General features: G+C 42.0%; 1 protein-coding gene and 1 long non-coding RNA gene across 2 annotated transcripts in view; both read right to left on the reverse strand.

Moving 5' to 3' along the window:
* Window positions 1-70: 70 nt before the first annotated feature.
* pgfb (placental growth factor b) lies at window positions 71-7,230 on the reverse strand. The gene is made up of 7 exons (XM_088356405.1): window positions 6,829-7,230; window positions 1,981-2,017; window positions 1,125-1,330; window positions 977-1,056; window positions 725-754; window positions 580-642; window positions 71-503 (listed from the first exon to the last, which is right to left on the reverse strand). Exons 1-7 carry the CDS (start codon window positions 6,895-6,897, stop codon window positions 482-484), a joined length of 507 nt encoding a protein of 168 aa, XP_088212531.1. The 5' UTR covers window positions 6,898-7,230; the 3' UTR covers window positions 71-481.
* A 67-nt stretch (window positions 7,231-7,297) lies between these two features.
* Window positions 7,298-27,329, reverse strand: part of LOC148385350 (uncharacterized) — a 28,432-nt gene continuing 8,400 nt past the window's right edge. Inside the window, exons 4-7 of the long non-coding RNA XR_015853145.1 lie at window positions 16,661-16,759; window positions 15,321-15,504; window positions 7,605-7,733; window positions 7,298-7,532 (exon numbers count right to left, since the gene is read on the reverse strand). This is a non-coding gene — a long non-coding RNA (uncharacterized LOC148385350). The remainder of the gene's footprint in view (window positions 7,533-7,604; window positions 7,734-15,320; window positions 15,505-16,660; window positions 16,760-27,329) is intronic.

A 27,329-nucleotide genomic window follows, 5' to 3' on the forward strand; every position in this document is an offset into this window, starting at 1 on the left:
TTACGGACACTAGAGGGAAACATTTGACTTATAATGCAGTTAGGAATCAAAGCAGGTTTGCACAAAACAGTATTTTTGGTCCATTTTTATTCTGGTATTTCAGTCAATAAATATAGATATTAAACACAAGTAACAATTTTTAAATACCAAAGAAATGTAACATTTATCATACCTGATACAGTGATAACAAGTGTAATCAGTCTGTTTGTTCCAACATTGCACTTGGCTCCCAGGTGTGTGTCCTTTGTGTCAACCGTGTAACAGCATGCTTTCCAGTAATGAAAGCACATTTTCTGTTGAACTTTGTCATCACAAACACTGTGCTCATCACCAAATGGGTATGCCTTCACAACAGCCCCAACTGTTTGGAGTCTCCTGCTGCACACTCAGCATTGAAAGAAGAGCGAAAAGAGACGCTTGATGCCGTCAGTGGGCTGGAAAGCGAGCAACACTGCAGCAGGGCTTTGGCTGGCTGCTGCAGTTACCTTCGAGGGATTTGGCACCTGAACGACAAGACATGAGGCGAGTCTTTTATGGAGATCAGCCATCAGAATCGTTTCTATTGTTTTGGGCCTTCACCTGTCACAGTCTTTTGTTTTTTGCTTCTCCTTTCTCCTCCGTCCTTTTCCTCTTTGCCTTTTCCTGCAGCAATGAAAAATTAAATGCATTTTAACCCCCTAAAGGAAAAAACAATGTTTATTTTAAACATGATTTATTATTTTACCTTTCGACCTTCCCAACAGGTTTTCTGACTCTGAGGAACAAAATTCAAAATTAGTATGAAGGCAAAACATCAAAGTATATGTTTTAACACTAGCCACGCTACTTTAACAGCTGGATACAAAATGAAGATTCAAAATTTTTGTAAACGTGAATAGTTTTTAGTCTATATGCACTCTGTGATTGGCTGGTAATGATCTGGCCCGTGAGAATATATTTAAAAAAAAATAGATATGATGTTGCCTTTTTTTCTTACCTACATTCACATGTCTGATGCTCCACAAAGGTCATCTCAACATATTCCTCGCCAAGCCCTGCCGGCCTTATTTTCAGCAGCTGGAGAAAATAATGGGAATAAGGAGAAAAGAAGACAGCCAACATTTTTTGTTGAGCTCCGGTCCTACCTGCATTGTAACATTAGTGGTGAGGGTGGGATGGCACTCGAGCTTCTCATCCCCGCAGCAGCCTGCACACCTAACCAGAGGCACACAAGCAGGACTGTAGATGTGCTCCACCTCTGATGGGTACTCCTGCACCACCTCCACCAGCTTCTCAATGGTTCGGCACAGGCTCCGAGCCCACACGTCTTGGAACAACAACACCGTGGGTGCTGTTTGCACAATTACAAACAACGCTAACATTAAGAGAATTCTACTTAGACCCTGTTCGAACATATTACAGTCATCATTTCAGATTATACCGTATCTAAACTTTACTAGCTTGACGGCAATAGACTTAGCAGTACATACAATTTATCTTTTGCAGTTTAGCTTAATTACAAATTAAGAAAAGTCAAGTATTCAAATATTTACATAATGTACAGTAAACAGTCCCATGAGGTAAACGTGTGTAAAAGTGTCCCAGTTGCAGAGTCACAGGGAGAGGAACAGGGTCGATTATAGTTGACCAAACAGAGAAGGGAGCGAAAATAAACATGAGAAATATGGCCATGAAGGGAGCCCTGCTGGAGCCGAGCTGCCCCGCAGGCACCTCTGGGACTGCTTTGACCTCCGAGGTTACAGAACCGAGCCTGACACTACAACAGCTGTTTATAAAAGCAGACATGGGGGGAAGGCTGGAGATACATCCGGGGATGACGGCGGCATGAACTTCAAAATCTCAAGTCAGTATCACATGAATCGAGTCATGAATCCTTACACATTGATTATCACTTAATTCTACTGTTTATTGACTATTAAATCGTCTAAGGCAAAAAATATTTCACTGAGTGTACATTTAAAACAAGTAAAAAATACTCACCTTTTGTTGTGCTGTTTACGCTCAATGCAGGTAGACTCTGTGGAGGAGAATAAATTATAATTTAAAAGACTGTTTGGATGTATATGAAACAATTAGGCAACTTTCTCCTCTTTGCCTAATAAAAAATAAATATACAAATATATATAGTATATAGTATATACACATACATATAATATGATCAAGTTCCTGAGTGGATTAAACTGGGAATTTTTTTTTCTTCTCATTCATGGTCCAAGCCATTTATGTTCCCAGCATGACACGATAAACACATTTCATTTTTCATTTGCTTGTGAAAACACAGATCCCCTGGCTGACGCCATTTGGGGAAGAGAAATCCCCTCTGGGTAAAATGGGACTCTCTGGACTGGCTAACCTGCTTTCACTATCTTTTTTTCTGTTGAACTTGACTATCAGGTCACATAAACACAATTACTACAGAGCAAGTTATACAACAGTGACCAGACAGACAATGAATTTCCGTGATGCTGCTGCTTTTGACACCATCTGTCCAAAATGCTTCCTCTTCCTGTTATGAAGCAAAATTAGGATAGCATCTGTCAGTGCAGCGCATTTTCCTTAGACAATGCGATTAAAAAAAAAAAGAATGTCCTGCTGCCATAACACTGTTCTTTACGGAACAGGATTTAACAGCACCCCTTGTTAAACTACAGCCATCATCTTGATGAGTTCCAGGAAGGTCCATTTATCGACAACTCATCTGTGACAGACGTTATGTTCGAATCTACAAGAGGATCCAGGCAACCACTTAGTCTCAGGCCTGGCTGTGTTGACAGAGCTGCTCTCTTCTTGCTCATGCAGCTAAAATGCAAAGTCATCAGTGAGGCTGACTAAGATCTTGACAGTCACAGTACAGCTTCAATTATTGTTAAACGTCAGATCCACTCTGTGGTGTCAAGCTGATGTCTAAAATCCTTTTCCAGGGTTAATTAGCATATGATGTGCTCGCTCCTTTTCAGGAGATTTGGTTGAGACTCCGCCACATCACAAGAACCTTTTGGCTCTAGTCCGCAGCGGTTGTTTCGAATGCGGTGAGGATTTTCTGACCTTGGTTATGGGTTAAGGGTTGACATGACGAGGAAGAATCGTTGGCACCTCCCGTGACTAAGAGCAGAGGAGCGGCCCACAAAAAGCTGGCAGATTAAGAAAGTTGCATGAGGAGCGTCACGTAGACGTTTCGGTTTCTCCTTACAGCATTTACTGTATTTATTTGACTAAGTGGGAAAAGTTCATGAGTAAAAAAAACATTTTTAAACACTTGTTGACTTTCTTGGTTTCTTGCGTCACTCCACTATGATCTGCCTCACAGCAATCTTCCATTATTGCTCCAACATTTTTGATTATCTGACCTTTAAAACAAATTTGACCTTGCCCATTTTTAAATTAAAATAATAAGATCTGTATCCAGCCATAATTTCACAACCTGTGTTTACCACTCTGTTATTTGTACAGTATGTAATGAAATCACTAAAAAAGGGAGTGTTGGCTGGATAACATATTATTGAGACTAAATTTGTCAGACAAATGACATACATTGTCAAAGTGAAGCAATCACAAACTGTGATCCTTCCGAACACTCCATCTGACTCAATCTCCCCACATGAGGTTCTCAGACTTGGTGTTTGTCAGCTTCACTGAAGCAGATGGAAGGGTTTGCAGAAAATGTCAATCACAAATAACAAGAGCAGGCATACCCATCAATTTACAGCACAAATAGACAAAGAAGGCTTTTAGTTAAGGAGTTACATCATTTCTTGGTATCATGCATCACTCGGACTATGTTCTGTCCATCGCAATAACGTCGCTGCAACCCTGGACTCTTTCTGGCCATCATGCTCCTCTCCCACATAGTTAACCTATAATAGCTTCTCCATTTTCTATATGGTGACCAGCAAGATAGCCACACCAAACTGCTTTAAAAACCAAACCCTTTTGAGTCTTTACTCATCAGACCACACAGGAGCAGAAGCACTAAAGCAGAACAAGTGAATACAAACAGAGGGGCCGTTAGATGAGTGAGAAACCGAGCCCCTCCTCACTCTTCGAGAAGCAGATGCCAGATGATCGACACCATGACCATAACATTAACTCGAAAGGCTATCGTAGGGGCTGCAGGCCGTCGATTGTATCCATTCACTACAAACTGGAAAAGGACAGTGATTTCTGTTGTGTAGACACGAGGTGGGGGCACCCACGGTGACAGCAGGACCATTACAGGTCTGACAGTGACCAGATGGATCTCTCAGGGGGTCGGTCCATGCTTTGTGGTTACAATGTGGGGCAGCTAATGCTAAATGCGCTAGTCATCTGGTAAAAACAAGTCAAGCCAAGAATGGTAACACTAAAAATAATCAGTGTTATAACATCCTATCTTGAAATAAAGCAATCTGCATCACTGCTTTAACAACAATCATTTTCCTTCAATTACTTTGAAAGCAATCAGTGGATAAGCGACAGAAAGCGGTAAAATCCACATAAATGTTTTTTATAAACACAATTTCCTCAACCTAAGTCCATTAATTCATGTACAGATGTTGAACACAGACCAAAGCGCACCGCACTGTCCGATTGAAACGCACATGCACACAAACACACACGACAGGTCTCCAGATAAGGCTGAGCAGTGGTAATTGTGGTCTCCATTACAGTAAACGCTGCTCTCCCTGTGTAAACCACACTAAATTACATCCAGATGGGAGATTAAAGCCTGCTGAGTAGACGGCTGCCCCGAGCGCCACCGCTCCATCTTCTCTGCCGGAGGAAGTAGAAATCCATATTTCCTGATTGCGACTGTCCCCAGGGCCGAGACATTACAACTGCAGAGAAATACCACAACATTGCCACTCCTTGCAGCTTGTAGGTCACTGTGCAGAAATCACAGGCAGGAAAACAAGACACTCGTAGAGATGTGATGTTTATGCAGATGTTTAAGAAAGCTGCCTCTGCCAAAGGACTGTACTACAACTTGTGCAACTGTGATGTCACACACTTGACATGAACAAGACGGAGGGAAAACACAACATCAACACAAACAGACACGCGTGTGTAATTCAAGGATTGTTTTGTGGAAAGGAAGCGCCTGTTTTTTTGGGAGCTTGTTATTTAGATTCAAACTCAAGTTTGGATTCACAATTAAATAAATAAATCAGTTTGGATTTTGATCATATTTATATGATTAATATGGTTAAATATTGAATGTAATGTAGGACCCTCTTCCTGTCTAAAGTGCTTTTTAATTTTTTTTATGAACAATAGAAATCATTCAAGAGCCATTATAAAACGATCGAACGACTGGATGATTTTTGCTCGGCCTCTTGTTGCTAGGCAGTGTTCACAGGGCTCACAGGCCATTGGAAATTTCGGACATGCCAGTCAAGTCTTGCAATTAATTTGGTGGTTCTGTATTAAATATAAATCACTTATTACGAAGAAGCAACAACAGCACCATCTGCTGGATGTGGTGAAAATTGCCACCTGTCAGAAATTCACCACTTTCTGCCTCTCTTGATAACCAAATATCTGCATGGTAATAATGAGTATAAAATATTTATATATCATTGCAGCAATGATGGCAAATCTCCTCTATTGACGCTATCAGACCACTTTCAATGCTTGTCTTTTATATCTTGACACTGTAGAACAGACATTCTCTCTCAACAAAAACAGCTAGAGGATATTGTGGCAGTCAGGTTCATAAGTGACCAGCATGACTGATTAAAAAGAGCTTTGAGTGAAGAAATAACAAGCAGTCTCTCAGTGTGATCCGAGTGAGATGTTGAACCACTTTAAATTTGCTGTCAATCATCATAGTAGGCGGGCCATTTAATCTGCTACATTCTGAGGCCGCTGGATTTTGTCACTTGTGTTTTGACTATAAGCAGGCTGTGAGCTGATTATCAGGATTAGAGGCGATGTGCTGATTCCACTCCCACTCCCTCTCTCAGGCCCGCAACAGCTGCACTGTTTCTCGAGAGGTGATTTTGACTCTGTTGTTCAATGCACTCTAAGTCTCTTGATGGAACTTCTTGAAAGACTACTCCCTTTCAGTTCGGGATACATTATGACGACCTCACACTCCCACTTAACGCCATAATCACTTCTTTTCTACCAAAGACAAGTGCCGACAAGAAAAGTATGACTCAAGCGCAACTGTCATTTCATGTTTTGAAAGACATGAAGAAAAGTGAGAAGGAAATCGAATTTCAATTGATTTTCCCTGGACAAGGGTGCAGCTGCAGGTGCAACTCAACCAAAACTTTCATGTCAGTTTTAACTTTCAGCTTTAACACTTCATGGTGGAAAGGAACAACTATAGTAGTGTAAACTTTGAACACACCCTAAGTCATTGTGGAAAAAACATACAACAAAAAGATAATATATTCCTGATATCTTCCAGCCAGTCCAGCAAAATCATAATGCTGTTAATAAAAACAATTTGATAAATACAGCAACGAAAATGATGTGTCAGTAATATAAACTCATGTTAAGTGAAACCAAATTTAAATATATTATTAATATCTGATTATCATATCATTATATCATAGAAAAAAAAAAGTCCAAGTAAGAGTGGCTTATAAAATACGTACGTCTCTAAATCTTAAAAAAGACTATTTTAATTTGTTAGTATTCGTTAAGCCTTGCAAAATTCAAAAGTGGGTCACTTTTTTTTCCTTCTGCTTCAAGTGACTGAGCACCGTGCAATTAAGGTTGCATTACTCACTGGATTAAAAACTTTTTTTTCTCTCTTTACACATATCACCAACAGAATGAATGAACGCATTATGGTTCTCAATCAACTTTGCAAGTGTAACGAAACAGGAGTCGCTTTACCTGTGCAGGTGCAAACAGAAGATAAAGAGCCACCGCAGCCTCGACCACCAAGCAAACTTTCATGTTCATGATGGATCCACGTCAAAAGCAGAATAAATCAATCCAAAACAAACACAAACCAAAAAAGTGAAGGGACGCTGAACGGGAAAACTTCTAACTCATCCAAGTAAAATTCGCCGTCGTTACTCAGAATGCGGTGCACAAATTGAATATAGGTCGTAAAAACGGAGGAGCCGTGGTTATAGAATAAATCCGCACAGTGATTCGTTTTGACCAATCATAGTCATTGGCGATAATATGACGATTAATAAATCGTTCGGAAATCAGTCAAAACGCTGAAGCTGCAGTCCTGCAACCTGAAGACTCTCACGGCTCTAATTGGCTCTCAGTACCTTATTCACCGACTGACCACTTCTATCCCCTCCCCTTCCTTGACCACCTCCTCCTTCTCCTCCTCCTCCTCCTCTTGCACAGCCCCTCCATGCAAACTGCCACAAGATGAGCTATGGAAACACACCCGATGCTGCAAATGAGGATTTTTTTAATTCCTGATTTCTAGACTACACAGCAGGTGATTTACACTGGCTGGCTGACTCTGCTGAGTGCCTATTTAAGAGAGGGAGGGGCATGTATGGGGGTTGCAGGTAAACATTTAGAAAGCCTCACTGATGACCCGTGGCTCCGGGATGCTCAGTGATTTTGGGCTGCAGAGACAAAAAAAGGGGAGATTCCATTACTGTTGACACATTGAGTTAATCTTCAATGTTTGCACAAACCTTGGAACGAAACGAAGCCTTGTGGGCTTCCAGGCATTCCTTCAACAGGGCCGAATAGCTCCATCTTCACGTGTTATTGAACAGATCACACTCTCTAAACATCTCACATAGTCGAAGCGGCCACACGAGCTGCAAAACAATCAGCAAGGAGAGACATTTTCTTTAATTACGCTATAAAAGTGGTCTTCTCCTTAACAACACTTCAACACTTAAAATTCAGCGTGAAATTGGATTTTTTTTTTTTTAACTCAACCCAATTACTTTATGGTTACTCACTTTGTGCACGGAATTAAGAAATTGCGCAAAAAAAAATGGTTCATCCTCCCCCTGCCGCCTCTTCCCCTGCAGGCTGTGTTGGCTCAGTGGACACCGGACAGACTCCTACTTGGTGATCTATCTATGTTTTCAAAGGTGCAGACACTGATAGGGTCTAGGAAGACCACTCAAACTGTTTGCACAATAAATATGGAGTGACAAACTGGCTAGAGTGATGGCATATACAAGGAGAAATGGGTCACGGTGCTGACAAGAGCTTACTAGTTCCTCTTTCTAGTTTGTAGCAACCACGTACTTGGAAAGGCGCTTAGATAAAGTTGTGCAATTTTCATGAAACTCCTTAAAGGGTGGGGAATGGAAAAAACAACACATTACTCTTTGGTGTTGATAGTTATAGGTGCAGGATTTCTTTCTCACTTTTTATTATCGGCCTCACAGACTTGAAATTTGGGGTTTGAATGTCAGATTAATTCTTGCTTGGAGTTTTTGTGGGTTTTCACTAGTGAGTTTGACTCCTCCCACTTTTGAACAACAGGACAACTGAAAATTCAAAATTGCCCATTGCTGAGAATGGAAATGTTTGTTAAACTATATTAGATGCTAAATTGATTCAAATGAGAAAATACTTTATTAATCCATCATGGAGTATGAAGAGCAAAAGTTTATTATTCTAAATTATTTGATTTCTTAATCCCGGGGTGTCAGCCAGTCCACAAGCGATGTCTGACACATTTTGGCGGTTGTCTTGATGTGGTGAGAAGCAAATTGGCGGCTCACTGCAGCAGGCATGCCAAAGTAAGCACATTTCCTTTTTACTGTTGACCTCTGATTTTCCCAGATTGCCGAGTAAAGAGTACGCAGATGAACATCATTAATGATGTCCATTCATCATTGTTGGAAAGGCTTTGCTGTGCCGCACTGTGGGGCCCTCAGGGGGAAGGTGGAGAGCCCCCTTGAAAGATCCCATTAACTAACTTTGAGGGCTTGGAGACAGACCACTGAAGACAGTCAGTCATTAGTTTTGTATCACTGGCTAATTGAAATTATTTAATTGATTAAGAGCCAGCAGACTGAGAAGAATTCAAAGTCAAACGTGACTTACAGTATGTGAGCACCTGGACACCCAAACAGGACATGACAATATTGCAGACTTCCGTCTTTCCTGTCATTGATAGGGTGTGCAAGATCAAGTTGTATTTTGAAAAGCTGGTAAATAGGAAACGATTCATGCATGAATACAAAGCTGCTTACTGTTGCCTAAGGTGATTAGCACATGTTCATTCATAAAAAAAAAAAAAAAAAACTGAGCTGCCATGCTGCATTACTGTATTTTTATCCCAGACATTTGTTTTGTTCCAGGCTTGTCAGGTGTCATCCTGTTTTCATGGCAAGTCCGTTCCACGTGTGAGCATTGTTTTATTTTGTGGGAAAGCCAACATCTCAGCGCAGGAGGTATTTTGGTCGGGAGGTGTTATGAGTCACTCAATGAGAAGGAATTTCCAGATAGTATTAAGTGTGATGCAGCTGTGCAGCATGTCATTGAAGATATCCCTAACCTTCGGGTAAATGACTATTTCTTCCTGTTGGAATCATTTTAGGTGGATGGAATATCATTTAGGGACTGCACTCATAAATGCTTACAAAATACGGGAACAGTAAAAGCAGTAAAGTTTTTTTTTCTTTCCTGCTTTTAAAAGGTTTTGCCTAAAGACAGTCACCGTTTAAACTGGCTTGTACAAAATGCAACATAAAGAGGAGTAAAGACAACGACAGCAAAACTCTTTTATATGAGTGAATACAACATTTAAAGGCAAACGAGTTTAAGACAGAGTTTAAGTACAAAAATAAGAATTAGATTACAAAATTTTCTTAAAGAATCTACAGCGGAAGAATAAGATTTTTGAATTTTTTTTATACAAATGCTCTAAAAGACCTTTCTCAATGGTATGTTGAAAAAAAAAAAGCTAACAATTATTAACAGTAGCCAACTAAGCTAACAGTAAGTTACTAACCATTTTTTTAACTTGTCGCTTTCTTCATTCTTACTGGCAGATTATTTATAATTTGTGTGCAGCATAACAAATAAATGCTGATGCACCATGTTTGCATTGATCTCTGGGCTCCACGAATTGCTACGAGTCTGGGAAAAAAAAAAAAAATTGCCACGAGTCCGCTGACCACAGAACCCCTCTGGGTTAAATTCCATGAGCATTTTTTTAATGTAAATATTGTGCTTCCCGAACCACAAAGCCCACCTAATTAATATATATAAATAATATTTTTGCTATACATTAAGAATTACCAGTCAGCTCAAAACGTTTTCTCAGAACATCGGCCCACAAAATAACTACGTCCTGTGCATCATAATACTGAGTCCTGTCAGCTAATATAACACCTGGACCACAGCAGGAGAAAGACTCTCGGAGGAATATGTTGAGTGTTTGTTTGAGATAAAATTTCATCACGTCCACAAGCTTGCGGTCACTCATGTCGGTCTGTAAAAACAGCTCCGAGAGTGAGTTATCGCCGCTGCGTCAGTACCAGTGGTGAAAAGGGTGTGCTTTCCAAATGAGCGTTTAGGCCTGAGTCATGGACGCCCCGCAGTCGGCGAGCAGGTTGTAACTCACGCCTTTGACCATGTCCTCCAAATTCCATTAAGAGGTCCCACATGTGGAGCACATTGGCAAATTTCCGGGTTGGCGCTATAAGTGGTGATTTGGCTCAGGCTATTAAACAGACAAATTAGATCTTTTTAACATCTCTGGTTATATAATCACTATTTTAAATGATGTTTAATGTAAATATAATGTGTGGAGTCCAACAGGTGTGTTGCTGCAAAGCGTCAGATTACACGGTTGGCCTACACGTGCTTTCTTTAAAGGATTATTTTCATCCTCCTGATATGTTATTAAAAGCGATCAAGTAATAGCTAATGGAACACATTTTTTAATAGTTACATCGACTGGTACTGAGATTACATCGAGTTAAAGTGGCGGGAGATTCTTTAGTACATGTGAATTTAGCTAGTCAGCAATATTTGATATTTTGTTGCTGCTATTTATTTTTTGCAGGGTGCTCACATTTGTTTATTCTCCCTCGAGGGCCACCAAAGTAATCGTAAACTAATCATAAGTCCATATTTTTTAGTGCAAATATAGATTTAAATATGAATCTAACTGAATCGACTGCTTATTGTGTCATAACTGTTGACATTTGTTGCATTTTTTTGTAAAGAGCAGGATTAAAAGGATTTTTGGCAATGATAATAATCACACAAATATTAATTTCCTTTGCAATAAAATACTGTGGGGGTGGGGTAATGTAAAGAACATGGAGGAACAAAATAAGTGTTAGCAGAGGAGGTGAAGTGTTAGGTGAAGTTCGTCAGTGCGCTGTTGTTTACACAAATGGCAGACAAGCAAATTGTGCGTGAAGATTTATTTATGTGTTGAAATACATCCACTCAAGTACTGTAGCTTGTCGAACAAGGGAAATGGGAGCAGAGCGGAGAAAACCAGGGCGTCGGGTCAGAGTTCCAAGGGAACTTGAAATAATAAAGCCGACGGATGGGAATTTGGCAGACGTGCCATTTGTGATCATCATCAGTTGATGCTCGAAAAATGGCTGAGCTCATTGCTTTGTGGCTACTGTGCACTTGGCGGGACAGACGCTCTGTGTCATGACTCGTGACAATGTGTATGTTATGTGGCTGCCATTGAGAGTCGGCTCTTAAAGTGTTGCTGCCAAGGGGGGGTTGTAGAGACAACCGATCCCAGATGGCGCTCTGCCCAGAGGGGACAGACAATTGAGGACCACCAGAGTGGATAAAACACTAACCTTGATCCTGCAGCATAATGATAATGATACTGACAATGGTATTTTCAAATTACAAAATTGGGGTCTTAGTAGTGTAGAAAACCCTCTGCTATAGAAATTGCAAAAAAAAAAAACATCCAGTGATGGCAATAGTTGATTGATTTGATTTTATCGCTGAAGAGATCCCTGCAAAGATCGATAACAGATCCAAAATATTTATGACGCAATAGCCATCTGTTACAAAACACAGGGCATCTATCTTCTCTGTGGTTCTGTAACATCCCAAAAATATCAAACATGATTACAGGAATGATTGATTTCAGACCATACCAACCTTTTGGTGAATGTCTTCAATCTCCACAGGTCAAAAATGATTAAAAACGTGTGTACCATTGGTAAAATCAACAAAGCCTAAAAATGCGGTTGGTAGATCTAAAGAGTTTGGGGGTTTAGAAGGTATCTTGATAAGCTTTGAACTGCAATGGAAAGGACTAGTGTTGAATGAACACAGACCACTCACGAGCGCCCCACACCCCAAGCCGTGAAGCAGCGTTAATCAAGGGAAAATAAACAGAGCAGTCCCAGGGCCTCAAGGTAAGAAGACTAAAGACAGCAGTAGTGAGGCCTGCATGAGACACAGCTAGTTCGTCCGTCCAGTTCACATCAGTGAGAAGATAATTATCATTCATCCGATTTCTGTGTGCGTATAGTTGTGTCATTGCATGTAGGAGTCACGCACTAAGTGCCTTACTCTGGACCTTAGCCAAGTAGCTCCAAGAACTCTGCTCATGCATGGTGAGCCTCCAAGGAGCCAACACGCTCCGTCCGGGGGACTCCGTCCTAATCTCCGAAATCGAGGGAATTTTCCCATCGAGATGAGAAGCAGATGTCTCTCTTTTTTTCGGTCTCGCGCTGTCGCGCCGCCTACGTTTCTGTACCCTCCCTCACTGTGTCAAACCTGGACCTCCATCCCCTCAGGGACAGGAGCGGAACATGAGCACCATGGGAAGGGTGGCCGTCCCCGAGGAGATGACGAGCGAGCCTTTTTTTACTGCCTTTAGGTGCAGCGCTGAGAGGACATGGAACCAGTCCAAATGCATGTAACTTTCTCATGGAAATACGCAAACAAGTCAATTTGGTAGAAAATGTCATGTTCCGGCACTGGCTAGCTGGTTTAGGTGGACCGCAGTAGTTCAAGCTGGACTGCCTGGTTCCCAGCATTGGTCCAGAGTGGGACCCTTGACTCTTGGCAGTGAAATGAAGTAAGGGAGGATCAAACATAAAAAAATGGACTCATTCCAATTTTCATCATCTATGTGCTCTCCTTGCTTCAGGCACCTGCAACTCCGCCGATACCCGAACCAACGTCCCTCTGGCCTTCAAGCAGAAAAACAACTTCTGGCCAATGTTTTCAATTTGTAAACAGAATTAGAAAAAGCAGCTACCAGTGGAGACGAGACTGACTGGCTTTCCCGAGACAGCGGAGATATAAGGCTTATACGGATGCCTGCAAAATGTCGAACTTGCCATGCTATCATCCGAGATAAGCATGTTGGTATGCAATTGTTTGGCTAACTGGGATTGCAGGGTGGCCTAATGGGTGGAAGATGATTCCTCAACTAGAGGATGACGGGATTTCAGAAAGTTGGACTTCTGGTTCCCTGCAAGAATGATGAACTCTCTGTTGCATCATTTAATTTATGTATATTAGCAGAGGGTTCATCAGAAAACACAATAAAACATTATGACATGAAAACAACACTCAATCTCATTTAAAACTATGCAAAAATGTCCAAACACAAGCACAGTGTGACGTGTCTAATTTGAGGTATATTAAAAATCAAACCTATCAAAACTTCTTTGATTATAATTTTATTTAATGAGCAGTACACAGTGCTCGTACTGAGGGCTGAAGTCGTGGCTGAAGGTGTCTGGGTGATATTAATGCAGCAGAGCTGCAGACTTAATAAGGCTCTGTTTACATTCTATGGCCCTGTATTTTAGCAGACTTCAATGACCTGGGATTAAAAAGAGCCTAGAGGCGACTTGATGGCACGCACGCACGTGCACACACACACACACACACACACACACACACACACACACACACACACACACACACACACACACGGTGATAACAAGCAGTGCAGATTAGGGGTTGACGTGTTTGGGTTGAAGGTTACCTTGAGTGGTATTCAGACACTGTTTTCCCATTGGATTTAATTTTGGGTAAAGAGTCAAATTGAGTTTGGGTTCAATTGAATTTTGATTTGTTGGTATTTCGTCATGATCATCATGAATGAGCACATGTTCACCTTTAACAAAGCAGTGATACTACATTAGAACTAGCAAGGTAAAGGCAAATAAAGGATGGGCGTTTTATCCGAAGATGGATATTCCGCCATGGTTTCAGCTAAGCTCCTGAATCCGTGTCAGTTCATACAGTTTTAACAAATATGATAAAAGTGGGTCATTGAATGATTTGCCCCCTAATTTGTTAATGGGCACCACAATAACCTGACCCCCCAAATAAATAAATAAATAAATAAATAAAAAACTAAATAAATAAATAAATAAATAAATAAATAAATAAATAAATAAATAAATAAATAAATACAGAGAGGTGCTATTGTTTTCAGATTACTGTATATATCCTTGCTTTCTGATCACACCCTTATCATTTTTTTGTGCAAGTAAATCCTAGAATTTGAATTCATCAATCATCTTGACATATTTTCAGAACGGAAACAATGGCCACACGGCCGCTTTAATGTTCCATTGTGCTACCTCGGGGCTTTCATTGGTGTACGGCAACACCTGGCTGGAAAGACACAGCAGCCAGCAGGCACCTGCACCGCCTGCATGCTTGCAAGTGGAGAGATTAATCACACGGCCAGGGAATGCCGGTGATTTATTGCAAAACGTGACAGTGTGGTCATAACACAGAAATGACATGTGGGACGACCTGCAGTTTAAACGCTGCAGCGGGAGACCTAATGGGCCATTATTTGGAATTCAATGCTAGGCATCAAACCAAAGGGGTCCCCCCCAACTGCCACTTAGCAAGGGGAAATGAGGGGAAGGGCCCATCTTCCATCTGCTTCTTTTGATGGTGCTGTTACAAGGATTCCCTTCTCCCCCCCTTTCCTCTTCCCTGTGGTTTCCCTCTGCCTTTTCTTGTTCCTTTCTCAAAGGACACATTCCCACACTGTAACCAGAAAGACTCAAGACCCACTTTCCCCCCGAGCAGCTTTATGGCTCGGCTGGGGGTGGGGTTAGAGGGGCAAGGCGCTGGCCACCCCAAGGGATCCCCCCATCCTCATCCCCACCGCCACCCCCCACCTGTGTCCTTGCTCTCTCCTGTCTCTCACAAACTAGATAACAATCAGACAAATGGATTCTGTCAAGTGCTTTTACTCATATGATGCTGTGGGAGTCAACAATTATAATGGCACTCGAGTGCTCTCGCCGCCTTCTGGGACATCTCTTATCAATGTGAAGAAGTCGCAGGAGGAAATGCCAACTTAACTAGAAGGGGCTTGCACGCTGCTGTTTATCTGCCATCTGCAGCGACAGGGGATTTGAAGCAGCTAAAGGGGGCTGGCATGTCTCGTAACTGCTAACCTTGTAGTACTCTGGATGGCGCACTCTGAGATCTTTGCTCGGGATCTTGTTACAGGCCTTGCAGGAAAAGGGCACGGCGCACGCAAGCAAGCAGCGTCGGGCGGAGCACGCAAGCATGGGAAATCGAATCGACGGGCCTTTTTCTCTCTGGGCAGGAAACCACACATCTGCAGATGTTGAACAGCTGCGAGACATCAGGATCGACAGCATGAGAAATAAATGCTCGTGACATACTTGTTCGTACTGCTGACTTTTCAGTAAGGTCAACTGTGTGACAGAGCGCTACTGTGTCTTTAATGAGCCGATTCAAACTGCTGAACGGAACTGTTGTTAAGTGTTCTTTCTGCTGAGAGAATAATGTGTTTTGTTTCGGAGCATTCCCATTCCTAATCTAATGTGTACGATGGGAATGACATAATAAGCAAACAAATAATAAATAAATAAATAAATTAAATAAAATAAATTAAATAAAACTAAATAAAATTAAATAAATAAATAAAGTACGCATCTCTTGAGGAAAGTGGAACAACTCCAAATTAACAGTACATGATCTGTCATGATCTTTCCCATGGACTGCTTCATTTCTTTAAGAAGCACTTTTATAAACAGCAATCTTGTTTGTATATTTCCCACCTCATTAGAGATGGTTTTATTTAATCAAAAATGAAAATAGTATAAACTGTACAGGAATGTTGGATTCCAAACATTTGTTTCTTAGCAAAACAGGAACCCAACAGTCATTCATTTGTATTTATTTGGAAGTAATCTCTGAAAATGCTTAAATGGCTTATTTATTATTTACGTTTAGTATCAAAATCTGTCATCTCCAGCAACTCCCTTTGGGCAAAATGGACCATGTGACCTCAAATGGAATTGAAAACTTCTTTGAAAGCGAGCAGCTGGAATGTCATTAAAGTGTCGCTCGATATGATCAAATTGGCTCTCTCAACACCTCTAAACATGTTTTCATGACAGAACAATCAGATATGAACACTTGTTCTGAGTTCACTATTGAGATGCTCATTTTATAGTGTACAGCTTGGTAAACACACATTGACATTTTGAAAATGGTTGGAGGGGAGCAGATGAGAGATCTGATGTCTGTTGTCTCACTATATAAATGTCAACTGATGTTAGACTGAAGCACCTTCAAAAGTGTCCTCTTGTGTTAGGCCTGGTAGGCTCAAGATTCGAAAAACTATACTGTAGAGCTGATTACAGCTTTTGATTTGGGGGGTGTTTCAGTACAATTCATGTCAATGACCTTGGATAAAACTATGGTGCGTAGTTTTAGATGAAGGGCAATCATCCCAGTCTGTCATAAGCAATATAAATCTTACCAGTTGATTTCTTTTGTGTCATGCTCTCCAGACGAAACAAATTTATTCCCAGGACCAGAATACCTGGCAATCACTTCAACAACCTCCTTATGTCACTTCCTGGAAACAAAAGAAACACAATTTCAAAAGGAATCGAAGGAACAGTTTGACGTCGCCCCTAAATCTCACAGTTTATTTGCTTCTTGTATTGTAAGATTTGGCTTTATTTTTGAATGTTCCAGATCACAGTGACTGGAACATTAAGGTCATCATGTCCAAGTAAGGTCGTCTTCATTTTTTTTATGGAAATACTTATTTTGGCTTCAGGAAGAAGCCAAACAATCAGTTGAAAGAAAAATATTTATTCTCTCAAGAGAAGATTTCAAAGGCTGTAAAAAGATTGAAGCAAAACGCTTAGTGTAGTTTATCTTGCATCAATAGGCAAAGGCATGACTCTCTTGTCCCCCTAGTGGCAGATCATATGTCCAGTAGCAAAACAGTGGCTTCATTTATTCTTATATATTCATGAAGATCACTCTAAAATGAGATTTAATAATTTACATTTGTTATAATTAGTGCAAATGGATTCAGTTGAGGGCAGTCACTTTCATTATTTGCACATACTGCAGTATTTATAAACACTGATTTTACAAATGAGTTCCATTTATGTTTAAATATCAGAAATTGCCTAATTAAAATTTCACAACTCTGGGTGCAAAACTGAAATGTCTCAGATTTACCAGACACTGTGGTAGCAGATGCAAAATTAATAAATACAATTAATGTAAAAAGCGTGTACCCTCGTGAGGATATGCGGTACAGATTATGGATGGATATATTTTCCCTGCGTGCAGCAAAACCATCAACCCCCTCTTCCCCTGGAGAATTTCATTCAGAATTCCAGTCAATACCAATCAGGGACCTTGAACATCCAGTGAATAATGAACGCTGAATAGAACCTCCTGACTTTTTTTCAGCCCCTCCACCACCCCTGGTAAGTCACCCAATTCCATTTTAAATTAAATTTAATGAAGGATGGTGAACATAACTTATCTTGTAAGTCTAATGGGCCCATTAATCTGAATAAGGGGGTTATGCGTGACAGCTCCTTAGTTAACCTCCTCTGATGGAACAATTCAGCTCCAGGATTCTGCAAACTTTGAATATTCCATCTATCCATCCAAGGCAGATATGCTAACAACTCATCCAATATGTTGCAACTTTGCATATTAAAATTATGTCATAGGAACAATATTTATATACATAGGTGTGAATTATTGTTAGTATCTCCAAAATTATACAATGTAATAAAAATGAGCATTTACATTAGATCAAAATTTTGAATTTACTACTTTGGTTGAATTACAATGCAATTTCAAAAAAGCTGGGATTCATCCAGAAGACACAAAGACTTTGATTTCAAAGGATGAACTCTGACTGAACTCGCAGTGTTGTCGATGTAGTATCATCCACAAGGGAGGATATTGATTTACTTTTTTTTCTTATTCACTTTGAATCATATCACCCTTTAGAGCGAAATCCAATCTCAGTTAACCGAGCTTAAACTCCTCAAAAAGATTTAACATGTTCCTGTCATGGAGTCTATAGTGAAATTATTTGAATTAAATATCAAAGATTACTCGAGCGGCATTTGATCCCATGAGTGCCGTTCAACTACATTCACAATCAGACTTTTTTTTTTTTTAAAGACAGACTCTAATAGAACATTGACATGAGCATTAGTCTCACTCTCATCTGGTCAATCAGGCGAAATGTTCCGTTTCTTGCTTTTGACTAGCCTTTGCTCCACAGAGGCCTCGCTCTGGCAAACTAATCCATCATCCTGACTGCACTTACCCTACGATCGAGTGTGTGGAAAACCCTCACTGAGGGAATTAACTTCATACCGGAGGCCATAAATCTCTTGCCATTTCTTTCCATCTTCCTCAGATGAAGCTAACTTACTCCATCATCTAACTTTTGTCTAAATTTGAGAAATAAATCAAAATATGTGGGAATGCTCACAACAAAATATTTAAGTTACCAATGCATAATGGTTAACTTATTGTTACACTTGCATTTAAGAATGTAAAAATATTTTTGCTCATTCAGCGTTTTGTCTCTCCTCTCATCCTCTCAAAAAAAGTTACTGTACATTCACTTCAGAGTATTGATTGCCGTTCAACTTATAGCTAAAGGTCAAAGGCTTTCATGAAGAGGTCATGTTTGAATCATTTTGCTAATGGCTACAGTACGTGACATGACATTGTGTGCACGTGCTTTACATGCAACACGCTACACGGTGAGATGTTGCCCTTCAGAGTAACACGGACACACACACTTATAAAATGTTGATGCGCATGCATGCTTCCAGCAGTTACTGATGCTAATTGGGACATGTGAAGATGGTAACTACCTGCTGTAAGTAGTCTACAGTGCTGGACTGTCTTCCTCCAACGATATGCTCAAACAGGCGTAAAACGTGGCAAAGTGTGACTCGGCATAATCGTGATGTCTATTTTTAACAGCGCTGTTTGGGCATGGTATATTTTATTCATATGTAGGCTGTTGACTCAACTGCCCGCAAGTTTGTTTTTGTGGAGAGAGGAGGAGGGGGAGGAAGGATTTCATGAACACATCATTGTTTCTTTGCAGATGGCAACAAAGAAAGGTCTCAAAGGACCGCATTTTAATTTATACTGAGCACTCACGTAATACTCGAGACAGAGCAAATTGGCTTTTTTTTTTTTCTTCTAAAAGCCAGACAGACCTTGTTCTTACTCACTGCTGCACTAAGTTATCTTTAGTACACATCGAATATTTATACTGCAGGTGGCTAGGTGGGGGGGTCAGTCATTGATCTTAAAGGTGACCTAGGGGGTCCTGGTGGGGCCACCCGGGATAAAGTCACATGGGAAACATTGTAGCATGTATTAAACAAATGATGATGCTTGAATGCAAATGCATGAAGCATTCACGGGTGGTACAACAATTAAGCAAATGATTGCAAGGCTGATCACTAAATCACATTACAGCTCAACATGTCAGCCGATATCTAAAAATAGATGTTGGTATTTGCTCTCACCAAGCACGAACTGCAGGGAATAAGATGCGGGATCTATTTTTTCTAATGGGTAGGTGAGAGGGGAAAAAATGTTCATCACCCACAGAGGATTTGTATATGAAGATGCCCTGAATGTTAATCATGTTGTGTGAGATTGAAGTCAGCCTTATTGCACTCATTGCTGGGGGACAATTAGAGGTGATATTAAAGAGGACGTGAGGATGGATTTTTTTTAATGATAGCTTCTAAGCTATTGCTTCAATGATTCCTTTCAGTCGACAAGGAGACTTTTTGTCTCCGCGCCTCGCAATAAATATGCATTTAGAACGTGCTCAAGTTTAAATCCTTAAAGTGGGCCAAAGCTGTGCAGACTTCAATGTTTGTGCATTTGATATATAAATATAACTCAAGACATGAAAGTGAGCCACTGATACGCAGACAGTTTCAAAGGAGCACAATAAAAGGACTCAACAGAGGAAAACTTCACTTGGACTGCAGCAGCAAAAAAAAAGCTTTTAAGAAAGTGTTCGGTGATAAATTTTCAAAAGATGCTGGTGGTGGTGGTGGGGGACTTTCTGAGTAATTGTTGTGGCCACAAAGCTGTTCCTGGACTGAATATGCGAGATAAGTGTTTTGGAGCCCAAACAAAATGAAACAAAAGAACATAAGGTGGAGATTCGTTCAGTAAGCAAGGGGGGGGGATCACTGCTGGCATCCAAGGGCATCATAAACCTCAGCATCTGTCTGCACAACAATGCAGAAAGGGGACACACTGGGAATCGATTTCACACAAAGAGCGCAGCACTTGGAAAGACACTCGAGTCCTGCATCTTGCGTTATTGAATTTGGAACCCACATTTATGAGCAGCATCTACTACAAGGCAAGAGGATCCAGTCAAGAGGAGCACCAGACCCCAAAACCTGCAGGCAACTGAGGCATAAAGATTGTTCTGTATTTTTTAAATCTTAATTCATAACAACAATGCTTGAAAAAAAATAAAAAATGTGATTAGAAAGATTTTACATTTCAGTCATGTCATCTAAAAAAGCAAGCACGGAAAATGAAAATGCTACTTTTCAAAAGGTGTGAAGCAATGTGTGAGACTAACAAATCCCACATTTGTTTCTCTTCAACACATTCATATGTAATTGTGAAGAAAAAATGGGATTATTGCGCCACATATACAAAAACACTGCAATCAAAACAACGTATGGTATAGCATGATTAAAAAAAATTAATTTTGCACACGCTTCATTCATATAATTAGATTTTAACTGGTCATCTCCCGTAGGCTACCGTTCTGCTATGTACTTAAGTTTAAAAAATTAAATGCTCCAAAAAACGAAAATGAATCTAAAAGATTACATTCAAATGTATTGTACTTAATAGTTTAATATAAATAAACCGTACTAAAGAAATTATATAAACGATAAGGGCCATCCTAAGCAGTTATAAAATCACTAAGCTTTTTTTCAGATATTTTTATCAAATTGAAGACTGTGATTGTAGTGACACGCCCCCTTGCGGCGCGTGTCTGTCTGCCGCACTCATGTTTGGACTGGCTCGCTGCGCGTGCAGGAGCGTAGCAGCGCGTCACTGGAGGAATGTCAATGTGCTAATTATTGATGCGGCTTGGACTCAGGGCCACACACGGATGCTTCATCTGACTTATTGTCGCTACAACCCTGCACAACCGACTGATCATGACCAGCGCCGAGATTGTTGTGGAAAGCTGCAAGCAGCCTTGCATCGGTCTGGAGCCCCTTGACGGCAAAAACACCCTCTTACCGGGCAAATCGACGCCTAGTGGGGGCACGGGTCGTGGGGGCCCCTTAGTAAACGGCGGCCCCAAATTGACAGACAACGGGGTGCATGACATTGAGGACCGCATCTTGAGGATCACCGGCTACTACGGCTACAACCCGGGCTACTCCAGTCACAGAAGTAAGTGCCACTAGGCAAAACAATAAACAAACTAACAAAAGTAGCACTATATATATTGTTAGGTTACGGATTCTAGTTATTGATCTGACTCCAAATTGCGATCAACACTTAACACATAAATTGCTATGTCCTAATCCACACACTGGCGCACCTAACAATTTTGCGAGTTCGTTCTGTCAAAGAGAAGACCAGTAGATCAATTAGACCAAATTTACCAATTATTTATTCCTGACAAAGCGCACTAATACAGGCCTGGGTCCCGGGTCCCTCACACTAAAACTCGTGCGTTTTTGTGACCACCAAAAGACGACACATTCTTCCGGGTTGCCCAGTTTTAAAGAAACACAATATGAATATTAAAGCATGCAAAATATTGTGAGATGATTGGTGGATGGCCATCTCCTCCCCGTCCAGGTGTCGCTGAGGTCAGGCGGTTGGGTTTTCCCCTCGATGCCCAGTCCCATAGATGTGCTGTTATTCTCCTTTCTCACCGACCTTGAGATTATCTCGTCCGGTACTCCCTGTCTGGGCCTATACACAACACTTCCAAGAAAACAAGTTCATGCAGTTTGCCTGCACATTCCTCGGCCCCCACCAATCCACACGAGCACTTCAATACTAGATATTAATATGATTATAAGTTTAACACAACCTTAAAAAATATGTTTGCAAACTCCCAAAAACACATTTTCCTTTATTCCCTCTCATGACCTCATTTATGAGGTCATCACCCGTTACCCTAGCAAACAGCTACCAGCGCGCTGTCGGTCCTTCCTTCCCCCCGCTGCTCATGTTGAGTCACCAGGGCATATTGGCCCATCGGTGGCAACGGGCCAACGGTTTTCTCGATCAACCGGACAGTGAGTGACCTAATACATGGAATACAACAACAATCGCATAAAATCATAACTGTAGTAAAAATAGCCACAGCAACAAGCACAGACATGATGAGGCCTTTCCAGCTTCCGAACGTTTTCATCCAATCAGACCAAATATCGGTGTGTAGGCCTGAATGATCTTTCATCTTTTTGTTCAGTGTCCTTAGTCCTTCCAACGCCTGGATCAGTCGGCCTCCTCGTGCCGTGTTGTTTGGGATGAAAGTACAACATGCATCACCCAACATTCCACGCACACCATGTTCCTTAGTCAATAGCATGTCCAACGCAATTCTATTTTGGAACGCCATTAACGACGTTGCAGCCAATTGTTCATGAACTGCGGCGAATGATTCAGCTGTATAATTACCCAGTCGTTGGACATTGTAATGAACGTAATTAATACTGTCTACATTTTTATTGGGGGTGATCCATAGGAAGATACTTTCGAATCCCGAGAACACTTGATTAACGAGTTTATACTTATCTGACACACCCCGGGGCACTCCTATAGTGTCAATATATGTTGGATCGTCGTCGCTCAACCACGGGGCAAAACGTCTCTTTTGGCTCGCTTCAGGAGCTCCGCCAGTGGGAACTCCAGGTCCCAATTGAGATTCTGTATTTCAATGGGGACAACCACCACAGGCATTATCAAAGACACGAGGGCACAGATACCTGATGCGTTCTTTGGCAAGCGATCCTATAATTTGTCATCACCACACCACAACCAGATGTCACTGGTTTTCCTCTGCTCCTTCCATCACTGCTGGGTGAATTCTGGCATGTCCTGTTAAAGCTTGAAAACAAGTGAATTTGGAAAAAAACTTTGTATATCACAATTACAAATTGAAACCTACTCACCCATTTCTATTTTACCACTCCCCCTTTGACACATTCACCCAATGTGTCATTACGTATCAAAAGGAACCTGCAAAGCGTCCCCTCTCATCACCACTCTCATTGTAGCCAGGCCCGCGGAACCTCTAGCTCCCATCTGGGCCCCGGGACCATCACCCCAAGTCCTTGAAACTTGACTGTCCACCACACACTCGGCAACACAAACAAAAATCATCGCACTCCTGTCAGTGAGCTTATAGCCCTGCTGACAGCGGACATTTGTACACACAAAAACAAAAACAGACATCAAGTATCAAAACAAAAACAGTCATAAAATGAATCCTGGCGCCCGCGGATCATGTCCTGAAAACCACGTCATCAACAAGTTCATCATAAAAACCAAAAGGGCAAGGGTTAACATATTCTTGTAAATCCAACACAAACTTTCCACGAACGCAATCGACAACCTGCAAGAATGAAAACAAGTTATGCAAGCAACGCGCAATCCGCTCCTTGGCTAGTGGCTGGTGCTGCAAAAAAAAAAAAAAAAAAAAAATCAAGTCACACAGAAAAACAAAGCAGAGCGTGCTATTGTCGCAAACACGTTCAAGCGTCAAACAATTGGTCACTGTCCACCTAGTCCGTCACCCCGTCGGGTGAGCTCAAAGTCGTCACACGTCAAATCGTCCAAAGTCTTGCTGTTCGATACTAGTTCTGTCTTGTCTGACCATATCACTGAAATGGGCCTTCTCCATCACACCGTTTTGTTGTCGATGGTGCCCCTGATTGATCATTGAGCCATGGTTCCAGTCAGAACTCATCACTTACCAGTTCCAGACCCTCCAGTCTGTACCACCCCTTCAGGTGAGAGGAATTTTATCCTCAATTGCAAACACATCACCCCAACTTCAGACCTCTCTGGCCAATCATACTGCGCACACACACTCAAAGTTAGTATGTTAGTGTGCAGGCAAACATTGACTCCTAATAGTAACTCTTCACATTTGGACATAGTTGTCAACATGACCTATTGTAAAATCTCCAATTCAATTTTCCATAAACTCGCCCATCAGATTCATCGCAAATTGTCATATATGTCTATCTGGGGGGGCCGACTGTGGGACCCGCGTGTCAGGGGAGCCTCCATAACCTCAGATTGCTCCTACAAACTCGATCTCTACTAATTATCCTAATTAAATTCAATAAAGATGGGTCCGACTATTCCCTCTGGATTTTTACGTCATCATTTGGCTCTCCCCCTTTTTCCTGTTGTCTAGCTCAAATATGTTTCTCAGTCTGCTCCTCTTTATTGCCCCTCTTGGCGAGTCTAACTCGCCCCTTTTTCTCTTCCTAAAAATCCTGCCTGTCACACCATCCAGCACCTCTCCCTAGAATGGGCAGTTTTTAATATAATTTACGTCATTGCTGTCCAGATCTTCTATCCTCAATCTCCCTTGCTGTCAATCCCTGTTAAAATGCCAAAATGCCCCTGTTCCTCTTGACCGAATCCACTTTAGTCCAAATGTCCCATTCTAAAATGTATCTAACTCGACTTCTACTTCTTAAGCCTGACGAGCCAAAATATCAGATCTCGTTCTTGTTTCTTACCGTTTTAGGCTATTTGTTTTATCCAAATCTGTTCAATCTCTGACTATGATGCTTTTCTCTGTAGCTCTACGCATTATTCAATTTTTTATCAAATCTCCTTAGTTCTGTCAAACTCAGTGCACAATGAAGCTCCTGTCCACCTTGACCCAAGCTCCACCCAGTTTGGTAACGCCACAGCAAGGAGTGCAATTTGGCCGTCGGACCCAACACCCCTGCGTCCCAGAGGCCACACAGAGTGTCTTCCATGCCTTGGTCCGCCTCTTTCGGCCAACGATATTGAGGCCGTTTGATAGGCTGCGTCTCATCTATTTGGAGATCAATAGGGGCCACCGAATGACAAAACCCGACATCAAATGGACCCTGGGACCACAGTGTGTCGGGCAAGGCCGCCAGCATTACTTCAGCGTCCTCATGATCAGTTAACTCCCTACCGTGTGTGCGGGACACCAACATCATCTCCAGCAATCCTGTGTCTGCCATTAGTTGTTTAATTTGGTATGCATTCTGAGACTCAGACCAGTACAAATTAGGAATGTGAGTTTTCCGCCAATCGGTCTGTTGCAACAACTGCTTGACCATTGAGCCCAATTGTCTGGCCTCATGTCCTGGGGCAAGAGCCAGCGAAATGTGTGGCACCCCTTTCTCTGTCATTTTGAACCACTGCATTTGTTCATATGTCAATTCAGTTGCCGCTGCGACTCCCTCTTTACCAATCAAAATGCACTATGAAGTTAAATCCCACATGTGCCCTTCAATTTCTTCAAACAGATCCCGATATACATCATCACTTTTTCGGTCATAATATAGAGTGCAATGCAAAGGATCAACAGGTGGGTGGTATGGCGCCAGTGAGCAGATCCAGGGCTTCCACAGTAGGTAGGTTGAGAACACACCGCCACCAGCAGGGGTCTCTGGCTCCAGCCTGGCCCAGTAGATGGTTGCAGTTTCTGCTTCTGCCGGTAGGGGCGCCATCAGCCACTGACCATGTTGTTGTAGCTGCTGTGAACACTGGATGCTGACGCCATCTGGAAATTGAATAGTCACTCCTTCTGGCCCACACAGAATTCTGGCTTGAACGGCTGACAGCAAGTCCCTTCCCATCAAATTGATCGGAGTGTCTGTGGAATGGATGTATTTGTGCCACAGTCTACACCCTGTCCGGGTGATCACAGTTTCAAGTGGTTTGGTAAAAGGCAGAGTACGTGGTTGTCCCGAGAAGCCGACTAAAGTCGTTGTTTTCTTTGACAGTGAGGATACAGGAAGGGCAGTGTTTATTGACGAATAAGTTGCTCCCGTGTCCACCAGCATCTTCACAGGTTTTCCTTCCACTGTCACATGAAGCATTGGCTCCGCCGGGCCACTGCTTTCCTGGCTCCCCGGGCAGCCCTATTCAAATTGTCCACACCAGAGATCATCATGTTGGTAGTACTGACCTCCGTGCATTTGTGGGCGGGTGGCTCCGCACGGTCGATACTGTGGGCATTCTTTTGCCCAGTGGTCGGTTTCGCCGCAGATGAAACATGCGTTGGGCGAATGGGGTTTGTATGCTGCCCTCCCCGGGTAAGCAGGTGCACTCCCTCCCCGGCCTCTGTATCCGCCCCGGAACTGGCCCCTTCCGCGCCCCACCACCTGAAGAGCCTGTGACATTTGCATTTCCTTTTTCTGTGATTTAGACTGTTTAGCTTCACCATGCATTTTTGCCAACTGTAATTTCAACAACTGTTTAGATAATGCGTCTGTCTCGTTTTCAACTTTAGCTTGTGACTCAGTGAACATTCTGCAGTGATGCAAAAGATGACGTTTAAATCATTCTTCGGCACAAACCAGAATGTCAGGATCTGACATTAGCTGCTTCTTCACATCTGGCGGAAGTCCATCCAGCAGCGCCGTTCGGAAGAGCACCTCTGCCTCGTGCGTGAGAGCCGGATGGCGACCTGTGGTTTCAATCCAACTCTCCACACATGTTACATAATGTTGTGCAGGTGACATTTTCACATCATAAGGAAACATAGTGGGGGCCAGATCGGTGGGTTGTGGGAAAGTCAATTTAATGTTTTCAAACAGGGGCGCTGCTACTTGTGGCAAGGGCACCTCCCTCCCTAGTCTCGCTGTGCCTGCTGCTTCCTCAATCGCCTGAGATTGCACTAGGGAGCATGCTCCTGCCAACATCTGGCGCATGTCACCGAGTGTACAGCTCTGCCCACTCATCAGAGCCAAACATTTGTTTAGCCACACCTTGCCTCCTCTGTGAAGTGGGGGCATCTTTTCCATCATCGCGGTCACATCACGGAGCACCATGGGCTCGTAGTGCTGACCGCCCGATGTGGTCACCAGCGGACACATCAATTCATTTTTCTG

This window comes from Syngnathus floridae, chromosome 16 (genome assembly GCF_059516105.1).
Source record: "Syngnathus floridae isolate MCC-2025c chromosome 16, RoL_Sflo_1.0, whole genome shotgun sequence".
Classification (NCBI taxonomy): domain Eukaryota; kingdom Metazoa; phylum Chordata; class Actinopteri; order Syngnathiformes; family Syngnathidae; genus Syngnathus; species Syngnathus floridae.

What these genes read in the sequence shown, in the direction of transcription:
- pgfb (XM_088356405.1), bottom strand. Translation starts at nt 6,897, where the DNA reads ATGAACATGAAAGTTTGCTTGGTGGTCGAGGCTGCGGTGGCTCTTTAT. An exon ending in TTCTGTTTGCACCTGCACAG is followed by an intron (nt 2,018 to 6,828) that starts GTAAAGCGACTC and finishes TCTCCTCCACAG; the next exon opens with AGTCTACCTGCATTGAGCGT. An exon ending in CCACTAATGTTACAATGCAG is followed by an intron (nt 1,057 to 1,124) that starts GTAGGACCGGAG and finishes TATTTTCTCCAG; the next exon opens with CTGCTGAAAATAAGGCCGGC.